The sequence below is a fragment of the Pyrus communis genome, chromosome 11 (genome assembly GCF_963583255.1).
Source record: "Pyrus communis chromosome 11, drPyrComm1.1, whole genome shotgun sequence".
Classification (NCBI taxonomy): domain Eukaryota; kingdom Viridiplantae; phylum Streptophyta; class Magnoliopsida; order Rosales; family Rosaceae; genus Pyrus; species Pyrus communis.
Window position 1 is genome coordinate 14,801,394 of NC_084813.1, and position 21,693 is coordinate 14,823,086.

Here is a 21,693-nt window from a genome sequence, read left to right on the forward strand (position 1 = left end):
GAAATATCAGCATTCTCAATATGGTACTCATCGCCTAAGTCCACCGACCTTCGATCCTGTTTTCCTAAAAAATACTTTCCAGCTTTCTCACCAATCAAACACTACACCTTCCGCTTTAATCTTGTTCATCCATGGCAACAAATTCTTCCTCTCCAACAACTGCAAACCCTGCTCCTTCGCCGGTGTTTGCGAATCCCTCTTCTCAGCTACATAATAATACATCTTCTCCGATGAACACAAACCCTAATTTCTCTTTTCAAGCGTCAGTTTACTCCTTCTCCATCCAAAACATTGGTAGTATAGTTCAGACGAAGCTTAAACGTCACAATTACCTTGTTTGGAGCTTTCTATTCAATCTGCTTTTTCGCCATTACAAAGTAACTGGCATCGTTGATGGATCAGAACCGCCACCGCCTCAATTTCTTGCTAATGATTTTGGAAATCTGACCTCGATTCCAAATCCAGCTTTTGATTCTTGGTATGAGAAGGATCAGAACATTATAATCTAGCTAAACTCCACACTTTCTGAAGATCTTATTCTATGTATGCTTTCTCTAATGCTTCTTCTCCTTCACCATGGCTCTTAGACTCTGGAGCAAGCTCTCACATAACTAAGAATATTCAGAACCTTCAAAATCTTCAGCCTTACACAGGGCCAGAGAAAGTTTACATTGGCGACGGTCAAGGTTTGCCAATTCTTCATACTAGATCTACTTTTCTTAAAACACCATCTGCAACTTTTACATTAAAGAATGTGTTACATGTTCCTCATCTCAATTATGATTTTTTTTCTACAAATATGTTCTTGCATGATAATTGGTGTTCTTTGACTCTAAATCTATTTGACTTCAATGCCAAGGATCTTACTATGGGGAGGATGCTTTTTAGAGCACCTGTTCGTTGTGGTATCCATCCATTCTTTGCATCTTCTTCAATTGCAACACAGTATTCTGCTAATACTGCAATAAAGACCTTCTCTGCTATATGGCATCAATGTTTGGCGCATCCAATGTTCAAGACTTTTCGATCTCTTTTGTCAAAGTCTAGTTTGCCTATTTCTAATTTTGTTCAGCAGCTGTTTTGCTCGAATTGTGTTTTAGGCAAGTGTGCTAAATTGCCATTTCAGAATTCTATATGTACTACCTCTAGAATCTTAGAACTTGTTCATGCAGATGTTTGGGGTCCAGCTCCTATATGTTATATCAGTGGCTATAGATTTTATGTCATCTTTGTCAATGACTTTACAAAATATACATGGTTGTATCCACTGAAACATAAATCAAATGTCTTTCATGTTTTTGTCTAATTTCAAGCTCTTGTTGAGAATCTTTCTAGTCACAAAATTGGTACGCTACGATCTGATTCAGGGGGTGAGTTTATCAGTTCTCGGTTCAGAAATCATCTTTCCTCTCATGGTATTCAACAACATCTAAGTTGTCCATACACACCTCAGCAAAATGGCTGTGCTGAGAGCAAGCACAGGCATATTGTGGAAACTGCGAGGACTCTTTTGATTGCCTCCAAGGTTCCTTATTAGTTTTGGGTGGAGGCCTTCCTCACTGCAGTCTACCTTATTAATAGATTGCCTCCATCTCATAAAGCATCTCCATGGGAACAAATTTTTCACAAAGCTCCTGATTTTACAACTTTAAAGGTGTTTGGTTGTAGATGCTTTCCCTGGCTCAAACCCTATTCTACTTCGAAATTGGAACCTAAGAGTAAATTGTGTGTATTCATTGGTTATAGCTTGGTTCGCAAAGGTTACAGGTGTTTAGATCCTTCTACAAACATGGTATGTGTCTTTCGACATGTTCATTTTGATGAACACACTTTTCCTTTCCATGATATCACCAAGCCCCAACCATCCACTATTTCGAATACCACACCTTCACTAACTTCTTCTTTCTCTCCAATATTCCCAAATCTTTATCCTTCACCCTCTCATCCTATCAACTCCACACCAACTATTAATCCCAATCCCACTGGGTCATTATCAAATTCACTACCAAATTCACCTTCAATCTCACCTTCTATATCAACCTCACTACCAAATTCACCTTTAATCTCAACCTCACCTACTATTTCAGCTCCTATTTCTCAATCTCTACCTATCATCTCAATTCATCCTATGCAAACAAGGTCCAAATCAGGTATTTTCGAACCAAAGGCCTTCACAACAACCAAACACCATGTGTTTTCTCACTTGGACAGTGAGTTTGTTCCTTCTACATATCTTCAGGCATCAAAATATCCTCATTGGTGAGCTGCAATGTAGGATAAGTTCAATGCTTTACAAAATACTGGAACTTGGAACCTTGTTTCTCCTACATCTACACATAATTTGGTTGGTTGCAAATGGGTGTTCCAGATCAAAAGAATGCTGAATGGCTCTGTGGATAGGTATAAGGCCCGTCTTGTTGCCAAGGGCTACAACCAACAAGAGGGTATTGACAATAGTGATATCTTCAATCCAGTTGCCAAACTTATGACTATAAGGATATTGCTTACTCTTGCAGTGCAATCTAATTGGTTCTTACATCAGTTAGATGTAAGCAATGCCTTTTTACATGGCTATCTGAAAGAAAATGTTTATATGGTTCAACCTCCAGGATTTGTTCATCAAGACAATCCTCATCATGTTTTCCATCTTCAAAAGTCTCTTTAAGGTCTCAAACAAGCTCTCTAAGCTTGATATGAAAAGCTTCAATCAACACTGTTTTCTATTGGATTTCAAGCATCTCACTGTGATCACAATCTGTTCATTCTTCACAAACCTGTTCTTGTTCTAGTACTGGTTTTTGTTGATGATATTATAGTAACAGAACCTTCTTCCACTGCCTATTAAGCTGTTATCGATCAACTCAGTGCTTAATTTCCTGTCAATGACCTAGGAGACTTGCATTACTTTCTTGGATTGGAAGTGAATAGATCATCTTCAGGGATATTCATCAGTCAATCTAAATATGTCATGGATCTTCTCAAAAGGTCAAGCATGGATGGTGCAAAGCCATGTTCTACTCCACTTGGTTTTGCCAAAGTGGATCTCACAGGTTCTTTGATGTCCAATCCAGAGGAATATCGCTCTATTGTTGGAGCATTATAATACTTAACTTGGACTAGACCAAAATTTGTCCTATGCAGTTAATTGGGCATGTCAATTTCTGCATTCTCCTCGAGAACCTCATTTTCAGGCAGTAAAACGCATACTCAGATATCTCAAGGGCACACTTGACCATGGTCTCTGGTTTCCAAAAACCACAGCTCGTCTTACACTTTAGGTCTTTTTGGATGCTGATTGGGTTGGTTATTCTTGGGGTCTTTTTGGATGCTGATTGGGTTGGTTGTTTTTGGGATAGACGATCTACGGGTGGTTTCTGTATCTTTCTTGGTATTCGGAGCTCTGCTGAAGTTGAATATAGATCCTTGGCTCACACTGTTGTTGAAATAACCTGGATTTGCCAACTTTTCACTAATATAGGCTTTAAGTTGCCTTCTCTGCCTCAGATTTGGTGTGATAATGTTATCGTTATTGCATTAGCCTCTAATCCAGTGTTTCATGCTAGAACAAAACACGTCGAAATTGATTATCATTATATCCGGGAATTGGTTCTAGCTAAATTTCTCAAAGTCCAATTTGTATGCAGTCAGGATCAATTGGCAGATATCTATACAAAGTCTCTTCCCAGACAACGTTGTCTTCTTCTCATATCCAAGCTTTCACTTCAACCTTCTCCGTTTAGCTCGAGAGGGTGTGAAGAGAAAGTTACTACAATAAATTTTAGTGATAATAACCACAAGTCAAATGTTAGTTAGGTTGTTACTCAGTTTGTTAGGAAAGTTACCATTGTATAGTTTTTACTTTTACCTCTTTTACTTTTCTAAAGTGTAAGTATAAATACCCTTTTGTAACTTATCATTATTCAATCGATGAAATATTAGCATTCTCAATACATGGGACCTTCCCTAATGTGCTAAGTGTCAAGTGCGTCACCTTTGTCGGGAAGACTGGTTCTTGAGATCTGCCCGAGCCCAAAAAACTTGTGCCACACTTCATCAAAGTGCTGGCGTGACCTCCGGCCAAGTCCCACCGGGTTCACGTCTTCCAAATCCAATCCCAACTGCTTCTGTTTCTGCTTTTGCTCTTGCTGCTATTGGATTTGATTAATAAGGGAATCACTTTTCTCCTCAGCAGAAGTAGAACCAACCGTTTTATTCTTGGTTTTGGTTTTCTTGCTGCAGATGCCATTGTTGGTGGGTTCGGAGGAAGGTCCAGTGACCCTGGGAATCAGCAACGAGCGATTTGCGGTGGCGATTGTGAAGTTTTGGGAGTTGGGTTTTGGGATTGGGAGGGAAATGGGCCTCCAGCACCTTTGGCTCCGCCATTGGTAATGGTGGGTAATGCTAGTATTGCCATTGCCGCTGCTACTGTTACTCAAACTGGCGCTACTGACGGCTTTAGTGACGGTCATCGTGGTTTTAGCACCAAGAAAAATAGTCACAACAAACAGAGCCGTTAGTTTGTGAATATTTAGAATCTGGTTTTGCTGTTAATTAAATTCTATTTTGTTAGTGGATAGTTGATTTTTTAAATTTGGTGTGAAAAGAAATGAATAAATAGTTGGAAAATGGGAAAATGAATGGTGGGAGTGTTGAGTTTGACATAGCAGACATACCACATAGGGGAAAAGGATTCGGAGAGGATCCCATAATATCCACAACACGTAATTTGAGGTTTGAAAAGAGAGTGACAATCATGAGACGAAGCGTGCCACGTAAAGGACCATTGCCCCCTTCATTAGACCATCTCCAACACTTAAACTAAAACCCAAAATTTTTAGCCTGGAGAATTTAGGTTTTAGCCCAGAAACAGCTTTTCTGCTCCAACTCTTTTGGTCTAAATTTTTTAGCCTAAGATTATTAAAGAATTATTAAAGAATAAATTTAGGCTAATTTTTTCTTTTAAAGTAATTCTTTAAAAAAAAAAATTATGTACATTATCATAATTTAATTTTATGAACATTTTAACCTAAACATATTTAAATTCCGATAAGTATTGAAAAATCAATAAATTTGGGTGAATTTTGAGTTAAATAATTTTTTTTTTTAATTATTTTAACCGTTGGATTTAAATTTGGGCCGTTAGATTTGATTATATTTGATCTCAGCCGTTGGATTCAATAAATCCTATGAGACATGCCCATGTGGGTAGGGTCCCGCTGGTGGTAGGGTCCCGCTAGTGGTGCCCACACCATTTTCTGGGCTAAATTATGGGGGGAATTTGGCTTTTATTTGGCTTTTAACTTTTAACCCACACATTTAGCATGAGTTGGGCTGGTTTTTTTTTTTTTTTTTTTTTTGGCCCGGAGGGGGGGGTGGGGGGGGGGGGAGATAAAACCTAAAAAATAGCATTTAGCACATGATTGGATTTGGTCATAGTGTACTATTTGTCCCCTAGGTTAGTGTAATCAAATGTGTTTTAACTTTTTCGTTCAAAAATGTTGATGTTGTGTTTCACTGTCACACAAATTCATTTTACAATTTCATTTTCACATCTAGCAATATAGATAGTGTGTTTTAACTTTTAAGTGTCCCACACACTAATGCATGGTTAATTTAAAATACGATGACACTCATAATGCACAAGCCGAATAGGCTTTGAGCAATTTGTGAGAAGCCAAAATGTCAAAGCAAACCCTATGTCCTCCAATCTTTTGCTTGTTTTCGTTGATTTATTTTATCATCTGACTAAAACCAAGAGAGAAAGTGCAAAAGAATATAAATACCTTTAATCTATTTAACCATTTGACTAAAAGCACAAGGAGTGCAAGAGAACGGAGAGAACCAAGTGAATTCGTTTTTTGTAGAGAGAAATGTGATATATATAGAGAGTAATGCTAGGAAGACAAAATTTATAGATAAAATTTGCAAACTAAATAATATATCACCAATAAAAAAAATAAGCACGTTAATCAATGCTTAAATAATAATTCAACCATTAACTTTCATGTTACAAAATTTTGTTTGCAAATTTACTCTTCCTAGCATGCAACACCGATGCAAGTGAGAGTAAAGACTATTAAAAAAATAGAGATAACTTAAAATCCTTCCATTGATAAGAAAACAAATGTACAAAAAGAAAGATCCATAAACAAAAGGAAGGGAAGGGGCAAAAAGCTAGGATCTGAAACCGTCTCCCCTCCCACATTCCTTTGTAATAAACCGTTTTAGTTAAGATTACACTACACTAGCCACTTGACAGTTTACAGGAGGATAAAATCAAAGAATCACCAAATCGAGCCGGAATCAGACACGCATCAGTATCTACTTCACTCGCACGGGGGCACGGTTAGCAGCTGTCGAATAGGGTAGGCAAGCAGGCGCTCGTTGACGAACTTCACCTTTCTCCCTCTTCGGGAGAGTTCAGTTGTGAAGATCAGTGCCAAAAAATTGTTCCCAGAAAAAGTGAATTATAAACCAATATGCTGTACTGTAAAATGCAATCCCCTTTTAACCATCTAACGCCGCTTTTGCTGTCACCACCTGGTTCCCAGTAGTGTGGTAGCTGAGCAGCAGAAAACTATTGTCCCCTTCGGTATTTTCCCCTTGCCAAAGCAACTGTTTATATATGTACAATTTGGTCACCCAGAACTGTTGTGTAGCTCGGCAGCCCTCTGTCTCATCATCTCCATCACAGCAGCTCTTCTTCTTGAATCAGACTGCTGCTGTAGTCTCCTCAAATGCTCCTTTAAATCTCTGAAAACATACATTTATAAAATAGAATCAACGATATTACACTTGAAGAGAGGGAGTGTGTGTGTGTGTGTTGGGGAGGGGGGAATTAAGAGAATCGTATCTCATAATACAAGACAATTAACCTACGAACCTGCAACGCGGCACATGGCACTCGGATATTTTGCAAGCTCGAGCATGAAGTTGAAGAAGATACCACATTTTCTTGCAAAGAACACATCCTCCAGATGCACGGACTTTGCATTGAATTCCATGGCGGAAAAGTCCCTTCACCTTACGGCAATTGGGGTATTGACATTGTGCAGAACGACATTGTGATGCATGCACCAGAAGATCAAGCATTTTCCGAAGCTGCAAAATTGAAAACAGTGTTATAAAAATTTGACTCTCCATAAACATTGAAATCCAAGCCTTTCCTCCACTAATACATCGATGTTAACATCAATCTTCAAGTATGTAAACACAAATATAAAGCACCTGTACAACTCGCATTTGCCTAGCTTCTTTGTTTTGTGCATCGCGATCAGCAATGGATGGATGATTTGTCAACTTATGATGATGATCTACACCGCCTTCCTTCTGATAACAGTTATTGCACACATCGTATTCAGGGCAAACTTCACAACGCCAACCTTGCCCTGTTTCAATGTCAAGATGACATATATTGCATGGTGTCACAAACGCAGGAGCAGTTGGGTTATGAAGATGGTAAAGGACCATGATAGAGGAATGTTTAGCCCGCCGTAAAGTATCATACTGATAATGATTCCCTTGACAAAGACTGAGAAATGCCTGTCTAGTGTCAAAGAATTCACTCTCAAGAATTTCATCTCTGTCCTTTGTCTCCATAGGTACATCAGTAATTTGAAACTGCAACATATAATGATGTCAGTACTAAGCAGAAATTTTATGAAAAAAGAAGGAAGAGATTGCAGAGCCATGAGAATTGAAGCTAGAACTAAGGACAAATTCACATACAGTACGCAATTCATGTTTTTCCCTCAGATTGATAGGGTGCCTGTCTCTTTCTTCCCGTTTTTGCTCTGCTTCATAACACCTGTTGTCCCATGTGAAGTAATTAAAACAAAACAAATTGGCAAACCTTATTCCAACTGCAATTTAAAAACAGTTCAAAAAAAAAAAAGCAAAAAGTTGATTATTCAACATTCAGTAAGAAACTTCGAGTGTATAAAAATGCAAGAAAATTTCAGCTTTTCAAAAGAATCAGAACTGAGGATATTTATCTGATCAAAACCGCAAATTCTAACAGAACCTTGAACTCAATTAGCAACAATACCAGAACCCTCGTCCCTTCTTCTCCAAACAAACTATAAGCACAATCTAGTGATATATGAACAAGCAATAAAGCACTATACGCAGTAAAATAGGTAATACAAACCAAAATTAATGTAGTATTAGGAAGCTGTGCAGGGGAGGGAGGTAACAGATAAATGCAGAAGTTCAGTATCTTACTTATCACAAAGCTGAAAATTTCTGCATTGAGTGCACGACCAACGGTTTCCTGATACCATTAGTATACAACAGTGAGAGCATGCGTACTGCAAATGAACCATGATGAAATCCTCCTTCATTGGTGAAATGGTTTCTCCAAGCTGGGTGAACATAAAATAAATACAAAAGTCAGCAAAAAAGAAGAAAAAGATTATCTCAAATTCTTTTTTATAATAAATTGTACAAAAGTGTAATTAAGTCTAATAATAATCATCCCATTGAACAGCTTTCATATATTAATTTACAAGAAGACTTCAAAGACTAATTCCTTCATAAGAAGACTGACAACTACAAAAATAAATTGAAACCCTTCAGCTTATTAGTGCTAAAACTCTGAATATCTAACAGAAAATCTACAAAGACTGAAAACAATAATGCAGTTCGAAGACGGTAAGATTACTTTGTGCATTAGTAGCAGATCCTTTGACGCGTTAGCAGAAAGATCAGTCTGACCAGAAGCTTTTAGAGCCCTTTTTGTTATAGTCTTTTTGGTTGATCCTTTCTTATTCTGTTTTCTCCCGTCCTCTTCTTGACGCATCTGATTAATCAGATCCTCGGCTGCACCAGGCCAGTAGTCACCATCAAAATAGGGCAACCTAGCTGCAGTGACTTTGGCCTTGCATTCAGCAGTAGTTACAAAGAAATGGTCATATAGATTAGTGAGTTCAACAACAATGCCTTCCTTGGCAGCTTTCCTAAGCATTGCCAAATACCTGAAACAAAACAGAGATAATAAAATGTAAGAAACGGGATAGTTGATGCTAGAAATAACTGCAACACAATTCACAAAATTGTATAAGCTCACCATTCACGAAGCTTATCAGATTTTGGTGTTTTCTGAATCTCCGGATGACAATATAGAATATAATCTTCACCCTTCAACGGAGGACAAGCCCATATATAGCAGCTTGTAAACCCTCGTAGCTTGCAATATTCAAGGTATCCAATCTGAAAATGGGAACCACTAACTAAGGACGATGGCTCCAAGGGAACATATCGAATTAAAGAAAACACAGATAACATGAATAACAAGATCAATGAAAGCCTAAGACTCACCAAAATTTCATGGTAAACATATGTGCGGAGAGCCTCACCCGTGACCGCTTTAACCTCAGGCCTGAAATACTTAACAGAATCCAAGTACGATAGATAAACACGGCGCTGATTTGGAAACTGGCTTTCAGCTCCAAATTCTTGAACATACATGCCAAATAGGCATACTTCTACACCTTCAATTTTCTGAAACAACAATACAACCTAGAGGGATATATGTAATCAGCATATCGGAACCTTTCCCTTTTAAGCTAAAACAATACAGTTTAAACATTTTTATTATCAGTTAAACCTTAAATATCTTCCTACCTTAGATTTATATGGGAACTCTGTTGGATAATTTTCTTCCTGAAAAATTTCAAGGAACCGCTGCTTTACTTCCAATTTTTTGTCAACCGATGAAACAACCCTGATTACAAGCGATTCTGCCCCAGGAACCTGGTGGAACCAGTACACGGAAAGGAAAAAAATCAGCCAATAATCACATTCAGAGAAAAAGCTTTTCCAGTTTACCATTTTCGAAAGTCACAATACTCGTAAAAGCACCACGAAAAGCATCATGTGGTACTCTATCCCTCATACCACTTCAAATACATAATATTATATAAATCACCTCATCATAATTCTTTCCCTGCTGCCTCGCCCTCTCTTGTCTTTCAACCTTCAGTTTCTTAAATAACCGTTGCTCTATGTGGTCACTCAGTATTGTCCTTGGCAAATCTTTGGCCCCCAGAACAGCATTCTGTGGTAAAGGCTTACGCTCTCCCCTTTCAACCTCTTGTATATAACAATTAGGGCAAGTGTATTCGGCTTGCCCACCATCATTCCTTCGGCCATTAAACAAAGCACAAATTTGATGTTGCCAAGCTTCGCATTTGTCACATTGGACCCACTGCATATAAGGAGGTGAAAAGCATAAGATTGACTACCTAGAACAATCAAACTATCGAACCCAAAAAGAATTGTTCCAGAAAAAAGAACATACCCACTCTTCAGTCTCTTCGTCATTTTTCTTCTTCTCTAGCCTTGCCTTTGGAATGTTAGTCCCATCAACAACTATCATGTCTCCACGAGCCTCATTATAGCATGGAATACAGAAATAATGTCGTGTGTCACCAGCCCCCATTGTATAGTACATTGCATTGCGCTTGATACGAACACCGCAAGGTGTGCAATATATCGGCGGTGGCTCAAATGTAAGCTTCTCAACTGCACACAACTGACAGGAGTTCTCACTCATTGAATGCTCCATTGCTTGATTCTTCTCTGCCTTTGCCTTGCTCTGTGAAAAGAAAAGAAATAAATTAGTCTAAATTCTAAAATCAAACTTCTGGTGAAGCATTCAAACCAGAATCTGTTTTCCTTGAAAATTATACATGCAAAAAAAGGTAAACACCAACAAGAAGAAAATTGTTAGAAACATACATTATGACTTATCAGCAGATAAACAAACCTTTAAAAGGGATACTAAAGAATTCTCTTATACTATCAAGAGAGCGAGAAAGAGACCATGTAACCATAAAGTTAAATTAGCAAGCAGCAAACTCTGACTCTAAATTTTAAAAGTAGATGATGTAATTAAACTACCTGCAATGTTTGTAAACAATTTCAACCACCACGTCAAGATAAAAAAGGATAAAAGTTACTTTCCAAAAAAGTGAAGAATCACACAATAGGCATGAGGAAACTAACAGTTAAAGACATGATGCTTGTGCCACGAAAACACACGGCAAGAGTACAGAACACACAATAGGCATGAGGAAACTTCCTAAACAGAAAAAGACTTGAGGAAGGGAAAGGAAGAACAGGCTAGAAAGAAACGAAGGGAAAATCTTTACTCAAATCAAAGTATCCAGATCTATGCATGTGAGAACTTGTCCTCTTCAGGAGTACTACTATATACTGATTTGTGTATCTTGTCCTCTTCAGGCTCTTTACAAAGGACTTGTTTCTTCTATAAATTTATTTTGCCAAGATGCAAAACTTTTATAAACAGCAGAAGGATTTATTACAGGTGGATATGAAACCCACCATCTAAAATACTAGCCAAGACCTGAACCCAAACTCATTTTGCAGCTACTAATACATGGAATGAGAATAATACCTAAACTCGTTCGAGATTGATTATCCTCAACCGAATTAGACATGTCCAACAAAGTTTCAATTGCGTCATAAATTGACATGTTGATTTACCTACAATAGTGAACTAATAGAACACAGAGAAAGAAACTAACAGAATACAGAGAAAGGTTGAAGGAGTTCATCCATTGACTAACCTGGCCAACCCACTGCCTGAGACCTGTAATGTGGGCCCTAACCTGCTCTGGAGTGAACAGTTCAGTCATTGATACCCCCTTTATTTTAGGCTTCCCAGACTTTGTTCCAGCTGCATTTTCCACACTATGCATAGCATTTTCTTGTTTAGCTGGATAAGTTTCATTCTCAAGTTTGATGTTTTCTTGCTTAGCTAAACCAGCGGGCTCATTATATGAGACAGGTTCACCTTCATGCCTTTGATTGCAGTTATCCTCAACAATATCCTTCATCTCATCAACAATCCCTTGTCCAGAACTTGAAGGAACCTCCATTTTCACTTTTGCAACCTCAGACTTGACTGGCATAGAAATCTCACCATGTTGGTAATCCTGAATCTGTATATCCTGGGGCACATGGGGTTCAATAATCGCAGAAACTTTTACTGCAGAACTAACACTATCAGAAAGAACAGGTTGAGAGGACTGCTCTATTTTCATGCGTTTTATAGAAAGTTGCATATCTTCAGAAGTTTCAACAGCCGGATTTGTCTTCAAAACCAATCTAGCTGAAGCGTCTTCACTATCATAGGCTTTACAAGATCCATTTATTGAATTCTGCAAACCAGAATCAGAAACTAGATGATTGTGTGCCTTATTCGGATGTCTCAGCAGATAATTCCTGACAGGCGGGCAAACAGGGCAAGCTGGGTCCTTGCAAGTCTTGTTATGATGAACCAATTTCTTGGTAACATGACAACGAGGATGTGGGCATTGAGGTAAATTGCATGTTACCATGTGCTTTAACAATTGTTGAACAGTTACACAATTACGTTCGCGACATTTGCCTTCATGGGCTGAACAACGCCGAGCATGGCGCAAGAACAAAAGCCATCTCTGTTGATTTTTGAACTGTTTCTCCTGATTGCCATTAGAAGATCCAAAAACAGCACTAGATGAATTGGGGGGACAAGATGTGCTTCTAGATGAAATTGTTTGAACAGCAATTGGTCCTTCTGAAGACAAATTATTACAATGGGCTTCATCTTTCCCAGATATCCTCTGACGGAAATCTTCCTGGAGATGCTGCTCATGGGACATGTTGACCTGTCTGTGACTCCCATCTTGTGATTGAGGATGCCATTGATCTTGAGCTCCAGCAGAAAGAGGGCTGAAATCATTTTGAGACTCTGCAACCAGTTGGTGAGGATGCAATATCTGTTGCATTGGCTGAGAAGCTTGAGACAACGAAGAGGAGATACCATGTTGCCGGGATGGGATATGCTGCGCATTCCTCAACCGATCATCAACAGGGTGCTGATGGAATTGGTTATGCATCTCTGATAATTGGAACTGTTCTGTACCTTGTTGGTGCATAACTTCACTATGGTGGTCCACACCACGATTTGCTTGACTACTTACATCAGGTGTGATCCGAGAATGACCAAAAGCATCGTTGTTTAACAAATGCTGGGGCTGCTGATTTTGCTGCTTCTGTTGACGTTGTTGGTAACCTAAATGCTGTTGTTGTTGATACTGGTTAGGTTGCTGTTGATACTGATTAGGTTGCTGTTGAAATTGTTGTTGATGAGAATGGAAAATATTCTCTCTTGAAGATAGAGGAGTTTGGAAATTCATCTTTTCCAATTGATCAGGTTGTTGAGGCTTCGCATGAACACTTTGCTGTGCACCATGCATATTTGACTGACTATTTACAAGGGGAGAGATGGCCTTGGACACGGGTGTCGAACTGACTGAATTCAAATTCTGAGGATTCAACATTGACCCAACAGAGGTCGCAGCACCATAGTAGTTTCCAGGCCCAAAAGAATCAGCACTGCTCATTCCATAGCTATCACCTAGTAAATACATGATTCATTGGTCAAACATTTACCTATTTTATGATATACTACTCAAATAAAGTCATAACCTTCAAGTGCATAGATAGAGTGATAGAAAAACAGTAGATTCATGACATGAATATATACTAGACATGAACATATGTGCATGCACACCAAAAAAGCTAGAGCATACCTTGCATTACTGGCCGCTGATGTTGGTCAAAGTGCTGTTGTAATGGTTTGGAAGAGTTAGCATAGGGTGTTGAGGTCAGATAGCCCTCAGAAGTGCCAGACTCATTAACCACTGGTAAACTGTTCCCAAATCCCAACCCGCCATTTAGAGCCCCATTTGGCAACCCATAAGACTTCTGCTGCATGCCAGACCTTATTCCAGTATTTATTTGGCTGCCAAGGCTATGAAGTATACGGCTATTTTGACCACCAATATGCTGCTGTTGCTGTTGTGGTTGAGTTACCATTAAAGAATCAACAGTACAGAACCCACCTCCACTATTAGAAGAATCCAAATTCATGTAAGACTGATTATTACTGCTATTAAACCCAGGGGTAGGAATCATTTGGCTAACCATTCTTTGCACACCCATTGATGATGTGTTCCCTCCAGCACCAACGGACAAACTGGCAGGAGACTGCTGATAACCATTAGATATAGAACCTACAAAAAAAATATTGTAACAGTGGTTTGAAGAATCAGTTTGAGTAATTTAAGGAAAAGAAGATACAACTCAGTAGTCTCGGTTTACCATCAGATCTATTGAACGAGCCGCCATGTAAGGCACCAGTGGGCACCAAGTTTCCTGTGTTGACTGTCATAGGCGCTATGCCAGTACTTCCTCTAGTCGTGTTCATAGAAGCATCCATAGAAGAAGTAACCATCATATTTGAATTCCCACTGTGTGACATACCAGGAGTTGGTATCATCATACCAGCAGGAGAGGAAGAATTAACAGCCTGTTGAAACTGTTGGCTTTGATTTGGGGGTCGCTTAATCAAATTGTGCAAACGACTCTCTAACGTTTCTGGGTTCATATAGTCGTCCTGAAATAGGATTTGCACACAACAGAATCATAAGCCTATTAAGACGATATCCATTTCATACACAATAAGAATAAGATCAAGTAAGATCATTATCACTATATACATGTATAGTGAGCTTCAATAGCTGCTAAGAAATCAAAAGGTTAACCAGCATACTTGAATTCAGAATTAATGTCAAAAAATAATAATTTAATAAACACAACATAAAAATTTTAGCCATTTCAAGAACACTGAGAAAAGAGAGAGAGAAAAAAAATCTGCCTAAATAGGCTAAAGGGGAAAGTGAATAGAGACAATAAAAAAATTAAAATGAGAAACCTTGTCCTGAGCGCTTTTCAATAAACCCTCATCCAATTTTTTAACAATCTCCCTAAACCTCCTGTCATTCATTGCCTGGGGAAGTTGTCGCTGCCCTAAAATTTGGCATCTGAAAAAAACAATGGTAGCATCAGTATTTAGGTAAACAATTGCTCAAACATAAAAAGAAGAATCCTATATATGAATTAACAAAAGTACATGCTAGAACAACCATATCATGTTTAAAAAAAAAAGGTAGTGCTATTCACACACCCCTTTTTGCCTCCCACACACCCTTGTTAAATTTTGTCCATTGATCTCCTTCAATTCTTTCGATCCCCAATGGCCAGAAATTGAGAGGGGTGTGTTAAAGGTAATGGGTGTCTGGATAGCACCACCCTAAAAATATATATATAAAAAGAGAACCAAAACGCAAAAAGCAAAAGAATAGTTTCTTCATATAAATAAAAAAGTTAATGTCAGTTGATTTTAAAACATGTCTTTTGATTCCATACGCAGGTGGAGATAAACCAATATCAATTCTATATAGCAACAATTAATAAGGAATAACATACTTTGCAAAAAACGAACAAATAACAAACAAGTCAGCTGAGACATGCTAAAAAGCAACTTACTGCCCATAAAATAATGATAGAACACCGAAAGGAAATGCATCTTACATTCTATCCTGCACAATTTGGCGTGCACTGAGAAGTTCAGGATCCATGTTGGACATAACACGAGCAGGCCCACCTAAATTTTGCATTTGGGGAGCAAGGGCATTTCCATTATGCTGGGAGAGCACAGGCCTCTGAGATCCTGCCTGATTGGGCACTTGCCCCGATATCGATCCTGAAGTGTGTGTCTGCACATTCATCTCCTTTATCCTTCACCACGCTGACTGTAACTAGCAAGTACCGCATAACTTAAAAACAAAACCTTTAGAACTGCACTGCCAACTCATGCTTTAGCCATAATAAACTCCTTCCATACTGTACATACAGTGAGAAAACAAAAAAAAAATCATGAGTCTACTTAAGTAGGAGAAATAGCACAGACAAAAACACTAGTTGCGGGGAGGAAAAAACATAATTACAACATGATGAGCACATTTTTGTATCAATAAGAAACCATTCAAAAATGCAAGTGATTTAACGAGAATCGCTTGCATTTTCGCTTGCATTTTTCACTTAAACTTTTACTAATTGAGGATTTTAGTAGCAGGAAACCAAGTAAAAAAATTAAATTGGGCGAGTGCGAATCCAATGGAAAAGAATTCAGAAAAATGTGAATCAAATTAGTAAACCAATAACAAATCTTTGAAAATGATATTGAGTTTAAGCAAAATCGACCGCCATTTTCACGCAATCATTGCGAATTTCGCTTACTACAATTGAACATCCTAAAGCAGTCAGATAATGAACTTGTAAGAAATGAATAATACAATCAATCAGCCAAGGGGGCAATTGGGGCCAGGGAAGATTGCAACCTAAACATATGCAATCAAAGGGGCAATTGAGTAATTCAACAATCAACAAATACAAGTTGAATTCCCAATTTCACAATAATCAACCCAATCATACTCAATCAAATCAAATCAAAAATCGAAGCAAACCCTAGCTGCAAGCGAACCTGAAAGATAAGCGATCGGAGATCAAAATTGATAGAGGGCTTTAATAAAGCACGACCAGTACAATCGGCGATGCGAGATAAAGAGAGAAAGAGCGACCAATAAGGATTGGGTTTGAGAGAGAGAGAGAGAGAGAGTCGGTTCGCACCGTCGCCCCCAAATTATATACCGCACGTGCGAATTGACACGAAGCCGAAAAGGGGTCGAAATCGAATGCGAAATTACGACGACAGAGGAAGGAGGAGGAGAAGAAGGAAGAAGAAAGCGAGAGGCACTCGAAATTTTGGGCCTTTTTGGGGCTCAAATCTCAATTGCTCAATTGCTCAATTGCTCAATTGGGGGGGTTAATTTGCCGAGAAATTATTCTAATTCTAAAATTTAATTCACCAAAAATATATGTTTATGAATTAATTACCAAAATAATTGAATTAAATGACATAAACAAGGACGACAAGAGGGACGCAGATAGATTTTTTTTTTTTTAATACATCGATATTTTTACATTATAAGAGAGAGTTCAATAAATTTACATAATAAGCTGCCTAATTTGGTATCAAATTTGCTATCCACCAAATTCGAACTTAAGACTTCTCATTTCTAAATGAAGAAGAATATCACCAGACCGTAATACTAAAACGCAAATAAATTTAGATAAAGAGAGGAAATGGGTGTTTTTCGAGTGTACTCCATCGAACAAAGCTTTGATTGCCATAAGTGCCCCTTTTTTCATCCACATTTTCATAAAAAAATAATACGTTATCCTTTCATTTTTATCTCTTTTATGGTCTCTCGGTCAATATATAGTGATATTTTTCTTCTCAATATGAGGAGGTGGTCCTCATTCTTCCCGCTTCTAAAACTATGAGTATAAGAAATTTTCTTTTTTAGGAAACAAAACAAATTCAAAAAGCAATTGAAATTTTAAAAGACAATTTATAACCATAACTGCATGCTTAGCACGTGTAATCGTGTACTTAAGCGCACAGTTATGCGCCTGTAAGCCCAGGAGGTTAGTAAGTATAACAATAAATAATAAGTTTATATACTTGGAAAGAGGGACTCATTTCAATTGTGATAATAACGATATGTTTATCTATACTAGAATGTGTACTGAAATGATTATGAATGCTTACTTCCATTGTGTTTAATTTTAGTTCTTGCTTCCATTGTGTTAATAATATTGTTATAATTATTATGATTCCTAACTTATTGCTTCCATTGTGTTAATAATATGATGAGGCTGGCAACTTCAACAAAAGAGAGGTTCTCTCAAAGATTCAACTGGAAGATATCGAATAATATAGACCCTACTTTGAAAGGAGTCTACCAATCAGAGTGTCTTGCTTTGGCAGAGATGTAATGAAAGACATGCCCTGGTTAACAAAAATGTACCAATCAGAGTGCCTTACTTCAGCAAAAACCTACAGAATCACACTCCCAGTTTTAGTTGGGATGTATCAAACTTGATCTTTCTAAGGAAAGGTACCAAACAAACCCTCCAATTTTGGCTAGAGTTTTCCAAACTCTATTTGGTTTGTCCCCCTTTTGATTTTGGAATGTGCTTGAAGTTCACACATACTTGTGTCCCGATACTTAGGCCTGAAAACTCAAATATACTCAATGACAAGTCTGGAAGACTACCCACAGTTTGAAGTTTTCTTTACGTGCTTTCATATAATGTTTCAATGTTACATCCGTTTTATATTTTATATTGCATATGTACCTGTGTGTACCATTTAGGGCCATCTTGTAGAATTTGTGACACACCCCGACCGAGATCAGGGCGTGCTGGCCGTCACACGAAGGTGACGTAGCCATGTGCACGTGCGGAAGCTAATAAAGTAGTAATATAAAAGTACGAATAATTAAAAACTAGCATACAAAGTACTAAAATAAGTGCTAGCGTAAGTGAAATACAAATTCAGAGCAAGACTAAAGCAGTCCAAAAGAAAAGTTGCGACAAAAGTACACCCGAATGTGACCCTACGCTGGTGAGTATCTGTCAGAAAAGCCGGGAGAATCCTCTGGGAAACCACCGAAACTGCTGATCAACTAGAACATGGAGGGGCGCAAAACAAAAGCGTGAGTGGGCAAAAACAAAGCTCTTTTCTAAAACCATTTAGCAAAATACATTCTAACCCCTCGCCGTAAAACTTGTATACTTCCCAGAAAATAAACATATACGTATGTATAAATATGCCAATCATGCTCAAGAATATGCCATGTCAAAGCCTCATAATGATATGCAAGTGCTCAGGTATAAATCACATCAATAGCATAACATCTGGCAGCCGGAGTCACCTAACGTGACCTGTACGGCTGCATATAGAGCTCAAATCTCACAATCAATAACTGAACCTGCCCACGAGTCGGAACCACCTAAAGTGGTCTGTACGACAGGCCTGGGTGTAATACATATGTACGCTCTAGTGCTACGATCATGTGAAGACTGTGCGAATAATCGCGGGTCACCTACGAGTCGGAACCACCTATAGTGGTCTGTATGAAAGGACTGTGCACCTAACTTGGATCCAAGCTGAGCGTGTGGTGCGGGAGGTGAACATCACGTGACGGACTGTGCCCTACTCTGGGCGGGAGCACTAACACCGGGGGTGCAAGTTATGAGCTCTCTAAGCATCTCAAACTACTGCTGAATGTAAATATGAATACCACTTACCTGGCACTTACCTGTGCGTCCACAGCACCCAATATGCATATGTATATGTATGCCACTACTAATGCATGTGATGATGCATAACGATAATAATATGGTGCATGGCATAAATCAAATAATCCTTTTTAATCAATTTCTGGGAATATAAATGTATATAGGTATATACGGAAAACAAAAGCCCACTCACTGGTACGTGGAAGGGTCGTAGCCCCCCTGTCTCGAGTGACCACGCTCATCCTCGGGGTACGTGTCACCTATATGCGAAATAACTATAAAAACGTTAACTTTAAAGCACATAACCAACTTCTCGTAATAACTTCTCATACATTGCTCAAAATGGACAATTGAATATACCAACGTGCTCTACACAACCTCAGGATCACAACCATATTTTTAGAAAAAATTTCCTCCGCCGCACGCGCCCCCACGCGCCGGCCACACGCAGGCACGTGCGGCGTACACGGACGGCGTCAACTGACGCCGTTAGGAATATTCCGTCAGTTTTGACAGATTCCGTTAACGGCGTCAGGAATATTCCGTCAACTCTGACGGAATATTCCGTCACCTTCTCCGTTCAATCTCCGGCGCCGTCGCCACCGCCGGAAAACTGGGAAACCTGCAACTCGAGTTTTCTCACTCGTTTCTCAATCGTTTTTCATGATTTTAACACCCAAATGAAGCCCTAAACTAGTAGAACATGTCCCAACAAGTTTTAAGGGCTAAAACTTACGCGATCTTACCTGAGCAAACAACCAAAACCGGCCAACTCCGAGCAGGACGATCCCGACGTCCAAATTCGTCCAACGAAGCACTCTGAGGCTCCTTGGGACCTCACTAAGACACCTATGAGCTTCAAAAACCCAAAAACATACTAGATTAATCTTGCATGAATAGTACCCAAGTCGGACCACTTCGAATCGAAGTGAAAACGATGCATTTCTTACCTGAAAATGGTACGATCGTGCTCCTCTCAGCCTCACGAGTTCAATGGTGTCCTTGGTTTCCTTGATCTGTAATGGTTTGGATGAGTTTGGTGTTTGTCCGTACGTTTACAGTGGAAATGGGAGCTCGGGGGAGAGAGAGACAGACAGGGAAAAGAGACAGAGAGAGACAGGGAGTGTGAGTGTGTGTGTGTGTGGCCCAGCACATGCCACAACACACAAAACAACCAATAATGTCAAAGAACGAACTAGGGGTAATTTAGTCATTTCACACGTGCGTTTCGATATTTCCGGGACCGGATGTCACAATTTGGGAGTCACGTGCGAGAATTTTAAATGGGGCCTTCTTTAATATAATCGTTTGAGAAAATACTAATTTTTGTTTTAGACACTATACAAGGGAAATGATAAACACACACCTTTTTAGCTTCTCATTCACCTACGTTTAATCTTGTCCGTTGTTTTTGTTTGATTTATTCAATTCGATGCCCAAAAAATAAAAATAGCATCCGATAAGCTAAAAACGGTATGTGAAAATCACCTGCAAATAAACAAATCTATTATTAAAACTAACGTAAACTTTAAAACTAAAGCTCATCATCAATTAAGAAACAGTCAAGTCAAATTCATAATACTAAAAAACATAAAACATCTAAATTTACTTTGCCAATTCAATCAACAATCACATTATAATATATGTTAAATGCCTTACATGAATCAAATTGTTAGCACTTAAAATCCAAGTAATTGAATGATCTCATTTACTTGAGGATTTACTTAAAGCGGTATTATGAGTTATGGACATATGAGAGGAACTAATCCAATATTCTTTTCCCTACTAGATTATTTTCTATTTATTTGTTATTGAAGAAATTTTATATCATAATATCTATGAGTTGAAAAAAACATTGGTGGCTTGTTCAATTGGGCCCTGTGCAATGGCTCATATTGCTCATCCTCAAAGCTGACACTGATTCCCTTATGGTTGTTATAAATACATGTTGAGTGAACATGTGGTTCAAGAAACCAAAATTTTCGAGCATGCCATTGAAAAACCTGGGGTTTTTCTAAAGAAGCGCACCAACCATGTTGAGAACTTTTGATCTCCATGTTGTAGATCTATTAAACAAACTATGCCCCTAGAAGTTATAGTTCTAGTTATAATGCTTGTGAATTCTATTCAAATCACTAATTCATGTTTTGGTTATGTACAAAATGTTGAACATTGCTAAACTCGATTTTATCGCTTTGGAGGTATCTGGAAGAAACTACCTCAAGTGGATTCATGATGTGAAACTCGACCATATTGCAAAGGATATTAAAGCAACCATCTAAGCTGAGAACGAGACAATTGAAGTTGAGAAGGCGACTGCAACGATCTTTGTCCGCTGCCACATGCATGTTGCATTACAAATTAATACATGGCAAAAGAAGCCCCTCAAACTCAAACTCTCTGGCAAGCATTAGCTAATCGTTTGGTCACTAGAAGTTGATCACTTTGCCTGAAGCTAGGCACGATTGGATTATTCTGAGATATAGGATTATAAGTCTATGAATGATTATAACTCTGAAATATACATAATCTAATCATTGCTCAAGTATTGTGAAATTGAGTTTACTGAAGAGAATATTATGGAAAAGACCTACTCAACCTTCAATTTTTCAAATATTGTTTTGTAACAAC

At 38.4% G+C, this 21,693-nt stretch overlaps 1 protein-coding gene across 2 annotated transcripts; it reads right to left on the minus strand.

The window, feature by feature from the left end:
• Positions 1 to 5,962: 5,962 nt before the first annotated feature.
• Positions 5,963 to 16,705, minus strand: LOC137709434 (histone acetyltransferase HAC1-like). 2 transcript variants are annotated; one of them, XM_068448522.1, is made up of 17 exons: positions 16,397 to 16,705; positions 15,445 to 15,665; positions 14,786 to 14,894; positions 14,173 to 14,467; positions 13,602 to 14,084; positions 11,592 to 13,426; positions 10,301 to 10,597; positions 9,929 to 10,207; positions 9,625 to 9,753; positions 9,319 to 9,519; positions 9,068 to 9,210; positions 8,663 to 8,975; positions 8,224 to 8,363; positions 7,729 to 7,807; positions 7,228 to 7,620; positions 6,884 to 7,101; positions 5,963 to 6,753 (listed from the first exon to the last, which is right to left on the minus strand). In XM_068448522.1, exons 2-17 carry the CDS (start codon positions 15,639 to 15,641, stop codon positions 6,639 to 6,641), a joined length of 5,226 nt encoding a protein of 1,741 aa, XP_068304623.1. In that variant the 5' UTR covers positions 15,642 to 15,665; positions 16,397 to 16,705; the 3' UTR covers positions 5,963 to 6,638. The 2 variants fall into 2 exon arrangements, with proteins under 2 accessions (XP_068304623.1, XP_068304622.1); XM_068448521.1 differs by having other exon boundaries at positions 15,445 to 15,756.
• Between the last annotated feature and the right edge of the window lie 4,988 nt (positions 16,706 to 21,693).